The 14,380-nt window shown below is 52.5% G+C and overlaps 1 protein-coding gene across 8 annotated transcripts in view; it reads left to right on the forward strand.

The window, feature by feature from the left end:
- Positions 1-880: 880 nt before the first annotated feature.
- HDAC8 (histone deacetylase 8) overlaps positions 881-14,380 on the forward strand; it is a 104,722-nt gene continuing 91,222 nt past the window's right edge. For 6 of the 8 annotated variants that reach the window (XM_026653927.1, XM_026653931.1, XM_026653928.1 and 3 more), the window contains exons 1-2: positions 881-1,021; positions 3,066-3,118. In XM_026653927.1, the coding sequence (XP_026509712.1) occupies positions 932-1,021; positions 3,066-3,118 (143 nt within the window). In that variant the 5' untranslated portion in view covers positions 881-931. Of the gene's footprint in view, positions 1,022-1,703; positions 3,119-14,380 lie in introns of all 8 variants that reach the window. The other 2 variants (XM_026653929.1, XM_029912051.1) reach the window with 2 other exon arrangements.

Consider the following 14,380-nt stretch of genomic DNA (forward strand, 5'->3'; position numbering starts at 1 on the left):
GGAAACACTATTTCACTAGGAGGGTGGTGAAGGACTGGAATGGGTTACCTAGGGATGTGGTGGAATCTCTATCCTTAGAGGTTTTTAAGGCCCGTCTTGACAAATCCCAGGCTGGGATGATTTAGTTGGTGTTGGTCCTGCCTTGAGCAGGGGGTTGGACTAGATGACCTCCTGAGGTCTCTTCCAACCCTAATCTTCTATGATTCTATGATAAATTGCCCTGTTCTGTTAATTTCTTCTAAATCATCTGACACCGGCCACTGTCGGAAATGGACCGTTGATCTGGCCTAGTATGGCCATTCTTATGTTCTAAATAATGTGACCAGGTGTTTAGTCAAGGCACTAAAGTGAATGCTTCTCTTGAAAGAATGTGATCTACAATCACTACACCACTGGGAGGGTTTGCAAGCACTCTGGAGGGCAGGATTAGATTTCAGAAGGTCTTGATCAGGTGAGGAATTGGTCTGAAATCTAAAAGATGAAATTCTGTGAAAATAAGTGCAAAGTGCAACATTTAGAAAGCAAAACTCAAATGCACAACCACAAAATGGGGAATAACTGGCCAGGTGCTTGTACTGTGGGCAAGGATCTGGGGTGCTAGTGGGTCACTGATGGAATATGAGCGATGCAGTTGTGAAAAAGGGTCATATAGTTAGGGATGTATTAACAGGAGTGGGGTATCTGAGACACGGGAGGGAACTGTCCCGCTCTGCTCCGCACTGGTGAGCCCTCAGCTGCAGAACTGCGTCCAGTTCTGGGCACTGCACTTTTAGAAAGAGGACAAGTTGGAGAATGTCCCATAGGACTACAGCTCCCAGCATGCCCTGGGAAGGGCAGGCCGCGCTATAGGACTACAGCTCCCGGCGTACCGAGGGGCCGGCGTGCCGTTGGTCCGCACAGGCCGAAGGGCGCGGAGCCGGCTCGGGGCCCGATGGAGGCGGCCCCGCCGCTGCCCCCGGTCTATGTCTGTAGCCCGGAGTACCTGGCGCTGTGCGACTCCCTCTGCAAAGTGTCTAAACGGGTGGGTGAGCGGGGGGCCCTGTGGGGGGCAGGGTAGGACACTGGAGTGTGGCGTGGGGAGCTTGGGAGGGGCTTTGTGGGAGCAGGGTGGGGCGGTGCGGTGTGAGGAGTTTGCGGGCGGGGAGCTGTGATGGGCTGGTTGGGAAGCTTGGGGCGTCCTGTGTGGGGTGGGGTTTCTGGGTGGAGGTGGCAGAGGGTAGTGGGCCCTGGGGAGCAGGCTGTGACTTTCCCATCCCAGCTGAGACGGGGTTGGTGTAATCCAGCGGCCTGGGAGTAGCAGTAGGGTGGGTATAAAAACAGTGTGAAGTGAAGTACTCTCTCCGCCCCCCATGCCAGTGAGAACGTCTGTGTTATAATTGTTATTTGTATATCTGGAGGCCCTGCCCGAGATCAGGGCACCCTTGTGCCCAGCCCCACACAGACACATAGCAAGAGATGCTCCCTGCTCCCGAGCCTCAGCTGGCTGAGGGGAAAAGTGGAGCTGCCAAGTGGAAAAGATTTATGTGACGAAATAGCAATATGGGAGCTAATGTACCCCAGAAAGCTTTGTAAGGATCTTTAAAACCTGGCTAACAGAGAAATCGGGAGCAGGGAACCTTGTTTAGAAAAACGGGGTATAAATCTGTTTTGCTTTGATAACGTTTATGTAAAAATCTTCTCCTCTTCCCTGTGCTTAACTCCAGAGGGGGGATCTCAGCAGACCTGGCAGCCTCTAACCAAGCTGTTGTGTTCCAGTCTCTTGGATTGCCAGCGTCTTCTGGTGTGGAGGAGAGCACCACATGCTAGGACATTTTCAGTGTCCTCTGATCCAGGGAAGCCTAAGTGCATACAAAACTTCTGCTAGCTGAAAGAGTGAAACAGGCTTGAGGATAACTCCCCCTTGCTTGAGTAGTGCCAAAATTAGGATGTTGGCTTGAGACAGACAGCTCCCAAATAAACCTGGATAAGATCTTTATACCAAACTCTGCACCCCCATGTATTCTGCAAATGCCACATTCTTCAGAAGAACTATTTCACATGTGAATAGGAGTGAGTGGATGTTCAAGCCTTGTATCTGTTTTGCTGTTTAGGTTTCTCCAAGGCTGCCTATAACCATAGTTTTCAAGCACTAAACCCATCCAAGTCACACTGGGAAGGAAATCCACATAAGGGTGGGGGGGAAGAAATATTTGAGTGATTCCTTTTACTTAAAAAAAAAGGAAAAGGAAAACAAAGAAAAGGCTCTCTGAAGCTGTTCAGAGTTCAGGAGTGGTTGACATAGTCCCTGGGAGATGGATCAGTGGGCAGAGTCCAAGTGAGATGGTCAAAGATGCATGATAAATGCAGTGTGTCACATGGATGTCACCTGCGTGGTATATATAAGGCCCTTTGGGTTTGTTTTTATTTTATTTTTAATTTATTGGGATTTTCATTTTTTATTAATGTTAAAAAACAAACAAACAAACAAAAAACAACCTGGAGAAAATAGGTAGAAACTGAAATCAAAGGGCAGAGTGGGGGTGGGGGGAAGCCGAGTCTTACCATGTGGCAGTAGCCTTCCACTCCCTGCAGCGGTCCAGCCCTTTCAGCTTCCAGGACGTAGCTCCCCGCTTGTCTCATTCTGCCACTGTGCGGAGGAAGCAGATGGGGCCACGGTGAAGGGCTGAGTTCTGAAGGGGAGCAGAAGGCTGCACCCCTGACTACTGGCCCCTGGTGTATAGAGCCCCTCCTAACCTGGCTCACCCTTCCACACAGCCCCATCCGGTTTCCCTGCAAAAAATTCCTGGGTCCTGAAAAAGCCAAAATTTGTAAAATCAGTGAAACCTGAATATTGTTTTTTTCAAAACCCAGGAATTTTGGGGGGAAATTGGTAAAGACTAATAATGAAGGATCTTTGGTACATAGCACCATTTCAGTTTAGGATCTCTGACATATCTGCTCTATGTTTGTGTGGGGATTAGGTTGCAAGCTGCTGGGTTAGGGACATTCTTCTACGTATGGCGCAGGCCTACTTGGTAACCCTTGCATAACTTGGTAACCTGTGCTCTTACGTTTCTATTCTGTAGGCCAGTATGGTGCATTCTTTGATCAAAGCATATTCCTTACTCGACCACATGAGGTAAGTCACATCATCTATTTCCTGAAGAGTGTATGCTAATTGCCTGATCCTGTAGGTGTTGAGTATCCTCAGCTCTCCGGGAACTCAGTGCCATGCCGCATAGTGCAGGATTGGGCCCTGCATTCTGTGCATTCATAAAACCCATACACTGACTTCTTGTGTTATTGATTTGTACACAGAGTTTGCTTGTTCTGCTAAATGGACAGTGTTACAGTAGTTATGACAAATGCGATTTATCATCAGACCACAGAATCTGATGAGAAAAGTCTTCCAGGTACTAAATATCTAGTGCTTTTTTTTTAAATGTGTCGTGCCATGCCATCTTCAACTTTTATTAATGAGTGACAGTGACCAAGCACTGATTAGCTTTCCCGCTGCTAGTAGAGCCTGATGGGCAGCTGGGAAACCAACATAGACCATATCAGTTTCTCGCTGCTGCTTGAGAACAGTCTAGCCAGGTCTTAGAGCTATTCGTGGGGTACAAAGGACTCAGGCAGAGGTTTGGAGTAGGGTATTGAAGAGCCTTTCCCTCAGGAGAGTGATAGAACCTCTGAGCAGCGTCCAGCAATAGCATCTTAAAGGAATCCCAGCTCTTCTTTGAATGCTTGTTCATGTCGATTCCATTCTAGGTGTGTGCACGTGCACAGTCATTGGAGATTTTTTTCTTAGCGGTATCCGTAGGGTTGGCAGTGGTGCCCACATGAGTGCTGTGCTCATCTGCTGGTATATCAGGCGCCGACGATCCTACGCCCTCTCAGGGCTTGACTACACTTGCAGATGTAGAGCGCTGAGAATTAAACCAGCCCTTGGAGACTGCAGCAGGGAAAGCGCTGCCATGTGTTCACACTGTCAGCTGCAAGCGCACTGGCGTGGCCACATTTGCAGCACTTTCAGCGGCATTGGGAGCGGTGCATTGGGCAGCTATCTCACAGAGCACCTCTTCCCATTCTGGCGCTGTGGCTTGTGGGAAGGGGGCGGGAGGATGTGGGACATTCTGAGTCCTGTCCTAATGCCCCGTGATGCATCGCTTCGCATCCCAGCAATCCCTGTGCTTCCGTCCACATTTGGCGCCATCTTTCAACGTTTTTTGTACTGTGCGCTCTGTCTTCTCTTTCGGTCTGTGGAAATGGATCCCGAACTGCTGAGGAATATGCTGATGGGTCTCGCCAGCACGTCACGAATTGCAGTCGAGTTACTCCTTAAGCTACGAAGTGACAGTGAGGAGTCCGATGATGATGTCCACTCACATAATGCTTACAACGCGAGATTGCTTGTGGCATTTACGGACATGCTCACCACCGTGGAACACTGCTTTTGGGCTTGGGAAACAAACACTGAGTGGTGGGATCACATCGTCATGCAAGTCTGGGATGACAAACAGTGGCTGCAGAACTTTTGGATGAGAAAAGCCACTTTCATGGGACTGTGTGCTGAGCTTGCCCCCACCCTGCGGCGCAAGGACACGAGATTGAGAGTTGCCCTGACGGTGGAGAAGCGGGTGGTGGTTTGTGAAGCTACAGGTGGACTGGGTGGTGAAGCTACAGATGTTGGAGGCTGTTGGTGGCAATAAGAACCCGGATGTTGGGGAAAGTGGGTTGGCGGTGACATGGGGGCACAAGCGAAAGTTTTGGGACAAGAGCTGCAGGGGGGGAGCGGGCGCGGATATGCTCCGCCTGCATTGTTACGAGCGCCTGTATCGAGTCCACTTGGTGCTCCATGATGCTTAGCAGCTGCTCTGTGCTTTGGTGCCGGCGATCTGCATTCTGCTGGTGGACCCTCCTTTCACTCTCCCGCCACTCCTCCACTTTTTGATTTTCATTAAGGGACTGCTGCATGACTTCATGTAGCATGTCCTCTTTGCTTCTTCGCGGATGCTTCCTGATTCTTTGGAGTCTTTCAGCCGTTGATAACAAGGACGGCTGGAATCTCAAGGTTGCCTCTGTAAAGCCAAAATGCAACACTTAACAGAGGCAGCATTGTTCACACCAGACAGAGCAATGATTCGGCCATACTTAAAGACAAGCACAGTGTACACAATAGTAGAAATTGCCCATCCCAAAGTGAGCACACATAACCCACAAGAGCCCCAAAATGGTGAGTAAGCACAGGGGCAAGGGGGACTGATTGTTTCACGGCTGTACTGTCCTGTGGGGTTCTGTGCCTTGGAGAGAGCCAACAGCTGCAGGGGGCCCCTATACTCAACACTGTCCCCACATTTTCCACAGGATAAGTTGGTCCTGGAAGATATCTCGCTGCTGAGGGTGACCTGGGAAGCAAGGGAGGGTCTTCTACTACAATGTGGCTTCCGCCCTGGCCCATATGCAGCTTGCCTGTGTGCAGTAATGGTCTCCCCGCCCCTCACGGCACAGTGGCATGGACATGTTAGCATTACTGGGACGAGGAGCATAGTAGCTCTGCCAAGGAACCTGCGCAAGCGGATAGCCCAGCTTCTGCATGAGACCTTTGAAGAGATCACTGAGGCCGATTACCGCAATGTGAGAGAGCACATCACCGCCCTATTTCGCATCTAGGCATGGATGCAGTCCTAACCCTCCTTGCCCCAAGAGCCCGCACTGAACAACTTCCTTCCCAAAATAAAAGTTGCTTACCGGGCACCTCCTCTGGTGTTTGTTCTTCCCCAAGCATCATCCTCTGCAACTGGCTACCTTCCTCCTGGCTTGAAAACAGCTCCTGGCTGCATGCATCTAGGAATGCCGGGCTGTCTCCCTCCTCCTCAGCACCCTCGCTCCCACTTTCCTCCTCCTCCTCCTGCCTTGTTGAACTGGGCTCTGAAGTGTCCATGGTGGTACTCAGAGTGGAGTTGGGGTCACCCCCAAGTATTGTGTCCAGCTCTTTGTAGAAATGGCAGGTTGTGGGGGCAGCACCGGAGCGGCGGTTTGCCTCGCATGCTTTGCGGTAGGCATTCCACAGCTCCTTCACTTTAACCCTGCACTGCAGTGCGTCCTGGTCATGGCACCTTTCCATCATGTCCCTTGATATCTGCCCGAAGGTATCATAATTCCTACAACTGGAGCGCAGCTGGGACTGGACAGCTTCCTCCCCCCAAACACTGATGAGGCCCAGCACCTTGCCATTGCTCCATACTGGGGATCGCCTGGCATGTGGAGGCATGGTTACCTGGAAAGATTCGCTGAGATCGCTCCACCCCTGGCTGAGCAAAGAGGAAGGGGATTTTCAAAATTCCCAGAGAATTTAAAGGGCGGATCTGACGGTTCGTCACCTGAGGTCAGGGCAGTAGAGTTCAAAGTGATGACCAGAGTGGCTAGACAAGGTATTGTGGGACACTTCTGGAGGCCAATCAGAGCGCATTAATAGACCAGGGCGTCCACACCAGCGGTGCTCCAGCCAGGGCGCAGCAAGTGTTATGCCTCTCATGGAGGTAGATTACCAGGAGTGCTCCAGCCGCAGAGTCCAGGCGCTCTACGTGCCTTGCCAGTGTGGACGCGTCATGAGTTAGGCACCCAGGGCTGTTTTAATGCGCTCTAACTCGCAAGTATATCCAAGCCCATAGTTCCTTCTTACCGCCTGTGGTGATTAGTCGGAGTGCCTTTCCTTGCATTGCTAGGGCTAGCAGTTTTCGTCTTACTGACTTCGAGGCTTAGGGCCTTGTAAATAGTTTATAGTAGTTAGTGTTAAGTAGTTGTTAAGTGTAGTTAGCAGTTAGAGTCCCAGCAGGGACTTCACCACAGGTAAGCCCTGCACGGACTGCAACAAGCCTATGCTTGTGAGTGACCCCCATAGCAGCTGCCTCAAGTGCCTGGGGGAATCACACGATAGAGATAAGTGCTGAATTTGTAAAAATTTGCGGTCCCGCATGGAGAAGGAGCGGGATATTCATTTACCGGTTCTCCTCATGGAGTCTGCCCTTCGTCCGGCTTCCATGCCGTCCCACCAGGACTCACTGAGTGCCTCGGTGTGCTCCCGGCACCGGGCTCCACCCAGCACCATTCCCCATCGCCAGTGCCCAAAAAGAAGGCTAGGAAGCATGGCTCCCTGGCATCAGGCAAGAAGGGATATGGGTCACTGGGCAAGGGACCCACTTTGAGCCACACGGCCACTCTGGAGCCCCACGCTCGTGCCTCCCCGGTCCGGGCCCTTAGCCCCTTGAAAGATCCACCACCAACTCCTGTGAGCGGCATGGGACCTAAACCCCCGGATGGCACCGACGCCTTCACAAGCTTCCCCAGGGCTGAGAGAGCAAAGGCCTCTGCCTGTGCCTCCAATGCAGCACGTGTCTCAGAAACCGATAAAGGCTCCCCACGAGGGCAGGCCAGCTGCTAAGATCCCTCGGGGTAGTAGAGCACTGTCGATCCCCCAAGATGAAGCAACGCTCTCCACCTCCGCACCGCAGGTCACCGGAATCACAGCCTAGACCCTCTGGGGCTCATCCTAGGTCACCGGCACTGTGATCGCGGTCCCCACCATCTCAGCATGGATCGCCTAGAGGAAGATGCTGGTCTCCGTACAACCGGCACTGTTTGCCCTCCCACCAGTCGTCCTCTTGGCGCAGGTTCCGACCTTGTGGGAGTGCTCCCCGTCGCGTTTCTGGTGCCCCCGGCACCGGTCCCCTCGATACCAGCACCGATCCCCTCGCTCCAGGCACCGGTCTCTGGCGGCGACAGTCAGCAAACAAACTCAGGCGTTGACGGCCCCACCGTGGTCACTGGAAGGGGATTCCTCTGGCACGGAATCTCAGTTCAGCCCCTCGCCTAGACTGCACCAGTGCAAGTGGACACCCTAGGCAGTCTGGCCAGTGGCCAGGGCAGTGGCTTTACTGGAGCGCGTGGGGAGTGCTGGTTACAGCATTGCCCCCTTCACACCGCTCATCGGCCACCCCCTCAGAGCAACAGCTGGTGGCACCAATGGCACCAGGCTTCGTGCATCAAGCACGACTCAGAGGTCAAGGCAGAGGAAACTGCGCCCACCCCTAAGCCTCTCTCCCCCAGCGGTGCAATCGTCATCTTCGTCCCCAGTTGAGGCTGTTGCAGGACCCTCGAGGGCCAGCCCACTGGATGATTTTAAAGAACTCCAAGCCCTGCTTCATCGGCTGGCTGAGAACTTGGGCCTGGAGGTGGAGAAAATGGCTGAGCAGGTGGACATTTTTTTTTTTGGATGTCCTGTCAGCCTCTACCCCAGTCCGTGTCGCACTACCAGTGCATGACGGTGTCCTCAAGAATGCCAAGCTCCTCTGGCAAACCCTCTTACCCATCCTTCCCACCTCGAAAAGGGCCAAAAAGAAATACTTTGTCCCGGCCAAAGGATCTGAATACCTTTACACCCACTCTCCTCCGGAAAAAGATAAACAAGGTCATACCAGCTTGACCCCCCTCCCCCCCCCCCCACCAAAAATAGAGAAACAAAAAGATTGGACTTGTTCGGAAGAAAAATTCATTCAACTGCCAGCCTGCAATTCCGGGTGGCGAACCATCAGGCCCTCCTAGGGAGATACAATTTTAATTTATGGGACTCCCCCCGTAAGTTCAGAGTCCTTCCCGTCGGGCTTGGCCCAGGAATTTGGCACCCTGGTGGAGGGTGCTCCCTCCAGATGGTGTGGGACGTGGCTGACTCCACAGCTAGGGTGCTAACGTCGTCGGTGGTTATGAGGCAGACCTTGCTACAAGACCTCCCATTTGATGGGGTTGGTCTTTTCTCAGAATAGAAGGATGCGAGGCTGCATGGGTTGAAGGACCTCGGGCCACCCTTCGCTCGTTGGGCATGCATACACCGCAGCATGCGAGAAAGCAGTTCCGGCCATCTAGGCCTTGGCAGCCTTGTACAGGGTCTGCAAGAAGAAGGGACAGAGATGTTAGTTTCAGCCACCGTTGCCCTTCCTCTTCCCGCTCACCTGTGCAGCCCAGCCCAGCAAAACACCCTGGGGGCCAGAAGCACTCATTTTTTGGTGCGTCGCTCTCAACCGCACCGTCACCTCCCAGGATCCATCCTGCTCTTTCCTCAACCATCTTCGTCCCTTCCGTTCGGCCTGGTCCCGAGTCACCTCAGACCATTGGGTTCTAGAGATAGTGTCTTAAGGTTACACCCTGCTGTTTTTGGCCGCTCCTCCCTTCCACTCCCCGTCATTCCTGTCCCTCTTCAGGGACCCTTAATATGAGCAACTCCTCGTTCAAGAGGGGCGGTGGAGGAGGTCCCTCAGGACATGACAGGGAAGGATTCTAGTCCCGTTATTTCCTAATCCTGAAAGCAAAAAGGGGCTTCAGACCCATTTTGGACATGTGATGCCTCAGCAATTCTCTCAAGAAGTTGAAGTTTCTCGTGGTCTCCTTTGCCTCCATCATCCCCTCCCTGGATCCAGGAGACGGGTATGTTGCCCTCGACTTGAAGGATGCATATTTCCATATTCCAAGGTCACAGATGTTTCCTCCATTTCATAGTGGGAGGATGCCATTTCCAATTTATGGCACTCCCCTTTGGCCTCTCAGCGGCTCCAAGGGTCTTCACAAAATGTATGGCGCCAGTGGCCACTTATCTAAGACGTTGAGGGGTCCAGGTCTTCCCATATCTCAACAATTGGCTCATCAGGGGCACGTCTCAGGAACAAGTGCAGAGCAGCCTCGATCTGGTGCGTTCCACCTGCCGCAACCTGGGCCTGTTGATAAATGAGAAAAATTCCAACTTGAGGCCAGTCCAATGCATGGAGTTTATTGGGGTGGTTCTCAATTCCACACGAGCCAGAGCCTTTCTTCCAGAGGTGTGTCTGATCTCGAATGTGAAGAACCACCTGCTCACCACGGCTCACACTTGCCTGCAGTTGCTAGGCCACATGGCCACTTGTACATACGTGGTCAGTCATGCCTGGCTCCACCTCCGACCTCTTCAAGCGTGGCTGGTGTCGGTTTACACCCCCAACAGACACAACATACACTGAGTAGTCAGGGTGCCGGATCACATCCTGTCATCCCTGAAGTGGTGGTTGAACCCCGGGTTGGTGTTGGAGGGTGTTCCCTTCATGGCCCCATCCCCGACCCTGGTTTCAGATGCTTCTAACCTCGACTGGGGAGCCCACCTGGGCAAGCTCCGCACTCAAGGCCGCTGGCTGTGGGACAGTCTGGCCCTTCACATCAATGTCAGGGAGTTAAGGGCAGTTCTTCTGGCCTGCCAGGTTTTCTTGCGCCCCCTGAGGTCCAAGGTGATGCAGGTCCTTACGGACAATACTGCTGCGATGTATTACATCAACAGGCAGGGCGGAGCCAGGTCGTCAGCCCTTTGCCAAGAAGCTCTCAGCCTTTGGGACTTCTGTGTGCGGCATGCCATTCATCTGGTAGCCGTGCACCTGCCCAGGACCAAAAATGTGCTAGCAGATTGCCTCAGCAGGACCTTCTCGTCTCGCCACGAGTGATCGCTCCATCTGGAGGCAGCTAGTATGATCTTCCAAAAGTGGGGAACTCCCCAGGTGGATTTGTTTGTGTCCTGCCAGAACAGGAAATGCTATGTGTTCTGTTCACTCCAGGGGATGGACCGGGGTTCCATGTCAGATACTTTCCTGCTCCTGTGGTCGGGAGCCCTGATGTATGCCTTCCCGCCAGTGCCACTGATCCACAGAGTCCTCGTGAAGATCAAACAGGACAGGGCGAAGGTTATCCTGTTAGCTCTTGAGTGGCCTTGCCAGCACTGATTCAGCCACTGCAGCTCCCTCTCTGTCCAGCCCTGCTGTCCCAAGAGCACGACAATTTCCTGCATCCGAACCTAGAGGTGTTGCACTTGACAGCATGGCTACTGCGTGGCTGAATGCGGAAGAGTGGGAATGCTCGACCCAGCTGCAACAGGTCTTGCTGGGTAGCAGAAAGCCCTCCACCAGAGCGACTTACCTGGCAAAGTGGAAAAGATTCACATGCTGGGCTTCGGATCGGCACATCTGCGCCGAACAGGCCTCGCTGCAGGTGATCCTGGGTTATCGTCTGCACCTCAAATTTCAGGGTGTGACACTGTATCTCGGGGGAACACCCTACACCCCCATGTTCATCCTTATAATATGATTGTGTGGTATCCAATGCAAAGTTTGTCATGTCGAGTGTCTTTTGGAAGGCTCATGATGCATTGTTGTTACAGTAATGTTATAGGTTGTAATTTCATGTATATAGTTATGAGGCTGAAAATGTGTCCTCATGGCTTAAAACAAGCCCAGGCAAAAATTCTCCAGGAGCAGAGGGGCAGTTCACATCTCATCAGGGCATGTATGGGACAAGCCCAGCCCAGCCTCACAGGAACAAAGGACACTGGCCTAAGCAACAACAAAGGATCTGTTGGACTCTTGAGTGAGTCACCCCCCCCTTCCTTTGGTCAGTTTGGGACTACGATGCGGTAATGCTCACCTGACCCTGAAGGGGGAGCAGGGCAGAGCCAAGAGGGAAGAAAGAACGTGATAAAAGGGAGAGACATTTGCCATGCTCTTCCTCTCCCTTCCACCTCCATCCACAGACACCACCACCAAGCGACTGAAGCACTGATCAAAGGAGAGAGCCTGGCTGAAGGGCAGCCAGCTAGCCTGTGGTGAGAAGCATCTTAGTTTGTAAGATCAACTTAGAATGCGTTTTGCTTTTATTTCATTTGACCAAATCTGACTTGTTGTGCTTTGACTTATAATCACTTAAAATCTATCTTTTGTAGTTAATAAATTTGTTTGTTTATTCTACCTGAAGCAGTGCGTTTGGTTTGAAGCGTGTCACAGACTCCCGTTGGGATAACAAGCCTGGTACATATCAATTTCTTTGTTAAATTGATGAACTCATATAAGCTTGCAGTGCCCAGCGGGCATAACTGGACACTGCAAGACGGAAGTTCCTAGGATTGTTTCTGGGACTGGAGATATTGGCTAGTGTCATTTGGTTGCACAATCCAAGCAGCGGCTGGCCAAAAGTGCTCGCTCACGTGCTGGGAGCAGCTTACATGCTAGAGGCTGTGCGTGAACAGCCCGGGAGTGGGGGTTCTCATAGCAGAGCAGGGTAAGGCTGGCTCCCAGGGTCAAGGTTTGGACTGACATAGCAGATCACCGGTCCAGATAACACCAGGGGAACGTCACAGCGTGTCCCTGTCATCGATCAGGGTCCACCTGGCTGCTATTTCTGTGTTCCATCCTCTGTTCCAAGGCAGGTCGGTCTTCACTCATGACATGATGGTCTGGTTCTTGAAAGGTCTGTGGCGTCTTTGCCCTCACGTCTGGAACCCTGTCCCTCCCTGGGATTTAAGTCTTGTGCTGTCGAGGCTCATGAGGCCTCCCTTCGAACCTCTGGCTTCCTGCTCTTTTCTCTTTCTCTCCTGGAAGGTTGTGTTCCTGGTGGTGATTACGTTTAGCCACATAGTGTCTGAAATCCGGGCACTTATGTCAAAACCACCCTATACAGTGTTCTACAAAGATAAGATCCAGTTGTGATCGCACCCAGCGTTCCTGCCCAAGATAGTTTCCCAGTTTCATACCGGCCAGGACATTTTCTTACTGGTCTTCTTTCTGAAGCCCCATAAATCCAAAGAGGAGTGCAGGTTACATGCCCTGGATGTCCGGAGGGCGCTGGTTTTCTGTCTCGACAGGATACGGCCATTCCAGGACACGGCTGTTCATCGCGGTGGCAGACAGGATGAAAGATCGCCCAGTGTCTGCTCAAAGGATTTCATCCTGGATCACAGCCTGCATCCGATACTGCTATGAGCTGGTGAGTGTGCCTCCACCGGCGATAATCAAAGCGCACTTGACAAAAGTGCAAATGTCATCAGCGGCCTTGGCTCAGGTGCTGATCCAAGCAGCTATCTGGTTGTCTGTCCATACATTTACATCCCATTATGCGCTGACCCAGCATGCATGGAATGATGCTGGCTTCGACAGGGCAGTGCTGCACGTTGCAAGACTGAGCTCCAAGCCCATTTCCATTGGCACTGCTTGTGAGTCACCAAGCATGGAATAGACATGAGCAAGCACTCGAAGAAAAAACGGTTACCTACCTTTTGTTCTTCTAGATGTTGCTCATGTCCATTCCATTACCCGCTCTCCTAGCCCTCTGTTGGAGTGGCTGCCTGGTGTCAGAGGTCAGACTGCAAAGTGATTGACACCTGCATTGTCCTTTCTGATGCTGTTGTCCCCTTTTCTTGCTATGTGCAAGCAACCCCTGCTTGAATGAATCCTTTGTTATCCTATAGCAAACAACACAATAATAGATCGAATGGGAGGGCATATGATATTCATAAAATATTACAGGTGCTCCCTGGTCTTTTAGACCTGATTTATGTTCTCTAAGCCAAGGGGCCAATTCATCATTAAAAACAGGAGACCAGCTGGGGAAACTGGAGGCAGGAGGGACTTTGCTTCCTCCAGGAGCACTGACCAAACACAGAGACTCACAATGGGGCAGGGGTGAGATAAGACAGAGGGGGATGCGTTCAGGAGTTTGCTGTTTTCCATTGATCTGTAACTCTTGTGCTTCATAACAGTAAAATGTGGGTGTGGTAACGCATTCGTTTGCTAAGCCTGGGTATCCTTGCTTTACTGTGATGTTGCCCCTGAAGGGGTTAACTAGAAAGCAGAGCTCCCATAGCCAAGTGGACTCCGTGGAATTTGTCTACACAACTAGGGATTCAGGAAGGCTATGAAACTGTTCTGGAGTCTGGGGGGCCAGACTGTAGGGTCCTATTGCCCAAGAGAGGTGTTTCTGCACTAGGGAGTGCCCTTGAAAGACACAGAACTCCGACCAGCGACCAGTCACTCTAGTCCCAGAGGCTTAGCAGTATGTGGCATCCAAAGATTGGATCCCATCATAATGGACTAGTGTCTGTTCAGAGAGTGGGACTAGACCAGGCTGTGATACACAGGTGTTATCATGGGTGGTGAGTATCATAGGCAGTGGGAGGCTGTACCTCCCTAAACAGCCTAGCGTGGCTCCGCCCCCAGGCCAGGCTCCATCCTGTGGTTCCCAGCACTCTGCCCTGGCTGGCTGGGGCTGGCTGTCCTGCCTCCCACAGGGACTCAGGGTGGCTGGTGCTGGGGCCGTGCTGCCTGGTGCGGCTGGGGGTGTCTGCAGCCGCGCCATCTGGGGCTGGGTGCCCGGGTGCTGGGGGCGCTGTGGCCTGGCACACCGGGGCTGGGGCCGGGGGCCATGGTGGGGATGTTCTGGGCTCCTGAGGGGGAAGGGGGAAAGAGGGGAGCGGGAGAGGGGAACACAAGGGGAGGGGCCGGGAGCTAGCTTCCTCAACGGCCAGGTCACTGGCCGCCCATGAGTGTTACCTATCTGTGTGTGTGAC

Source organism: Terrapene carolina, unplaced genomic scaffold (assembly GCF_002925995.2).
Source record: "Terrapene carolina triunguis isolate 2854851 unplaced genomic scaffold, T_m_triunguis-2.0 Scaffold172, whole genome shotgun sequence".
Classification (NCBI taxonomy): domain Eukaryota; kingdom Metazoa; phylum Chordata; order Testudines; family Emydidae; genus Terrapene; species Terrapene triunguis.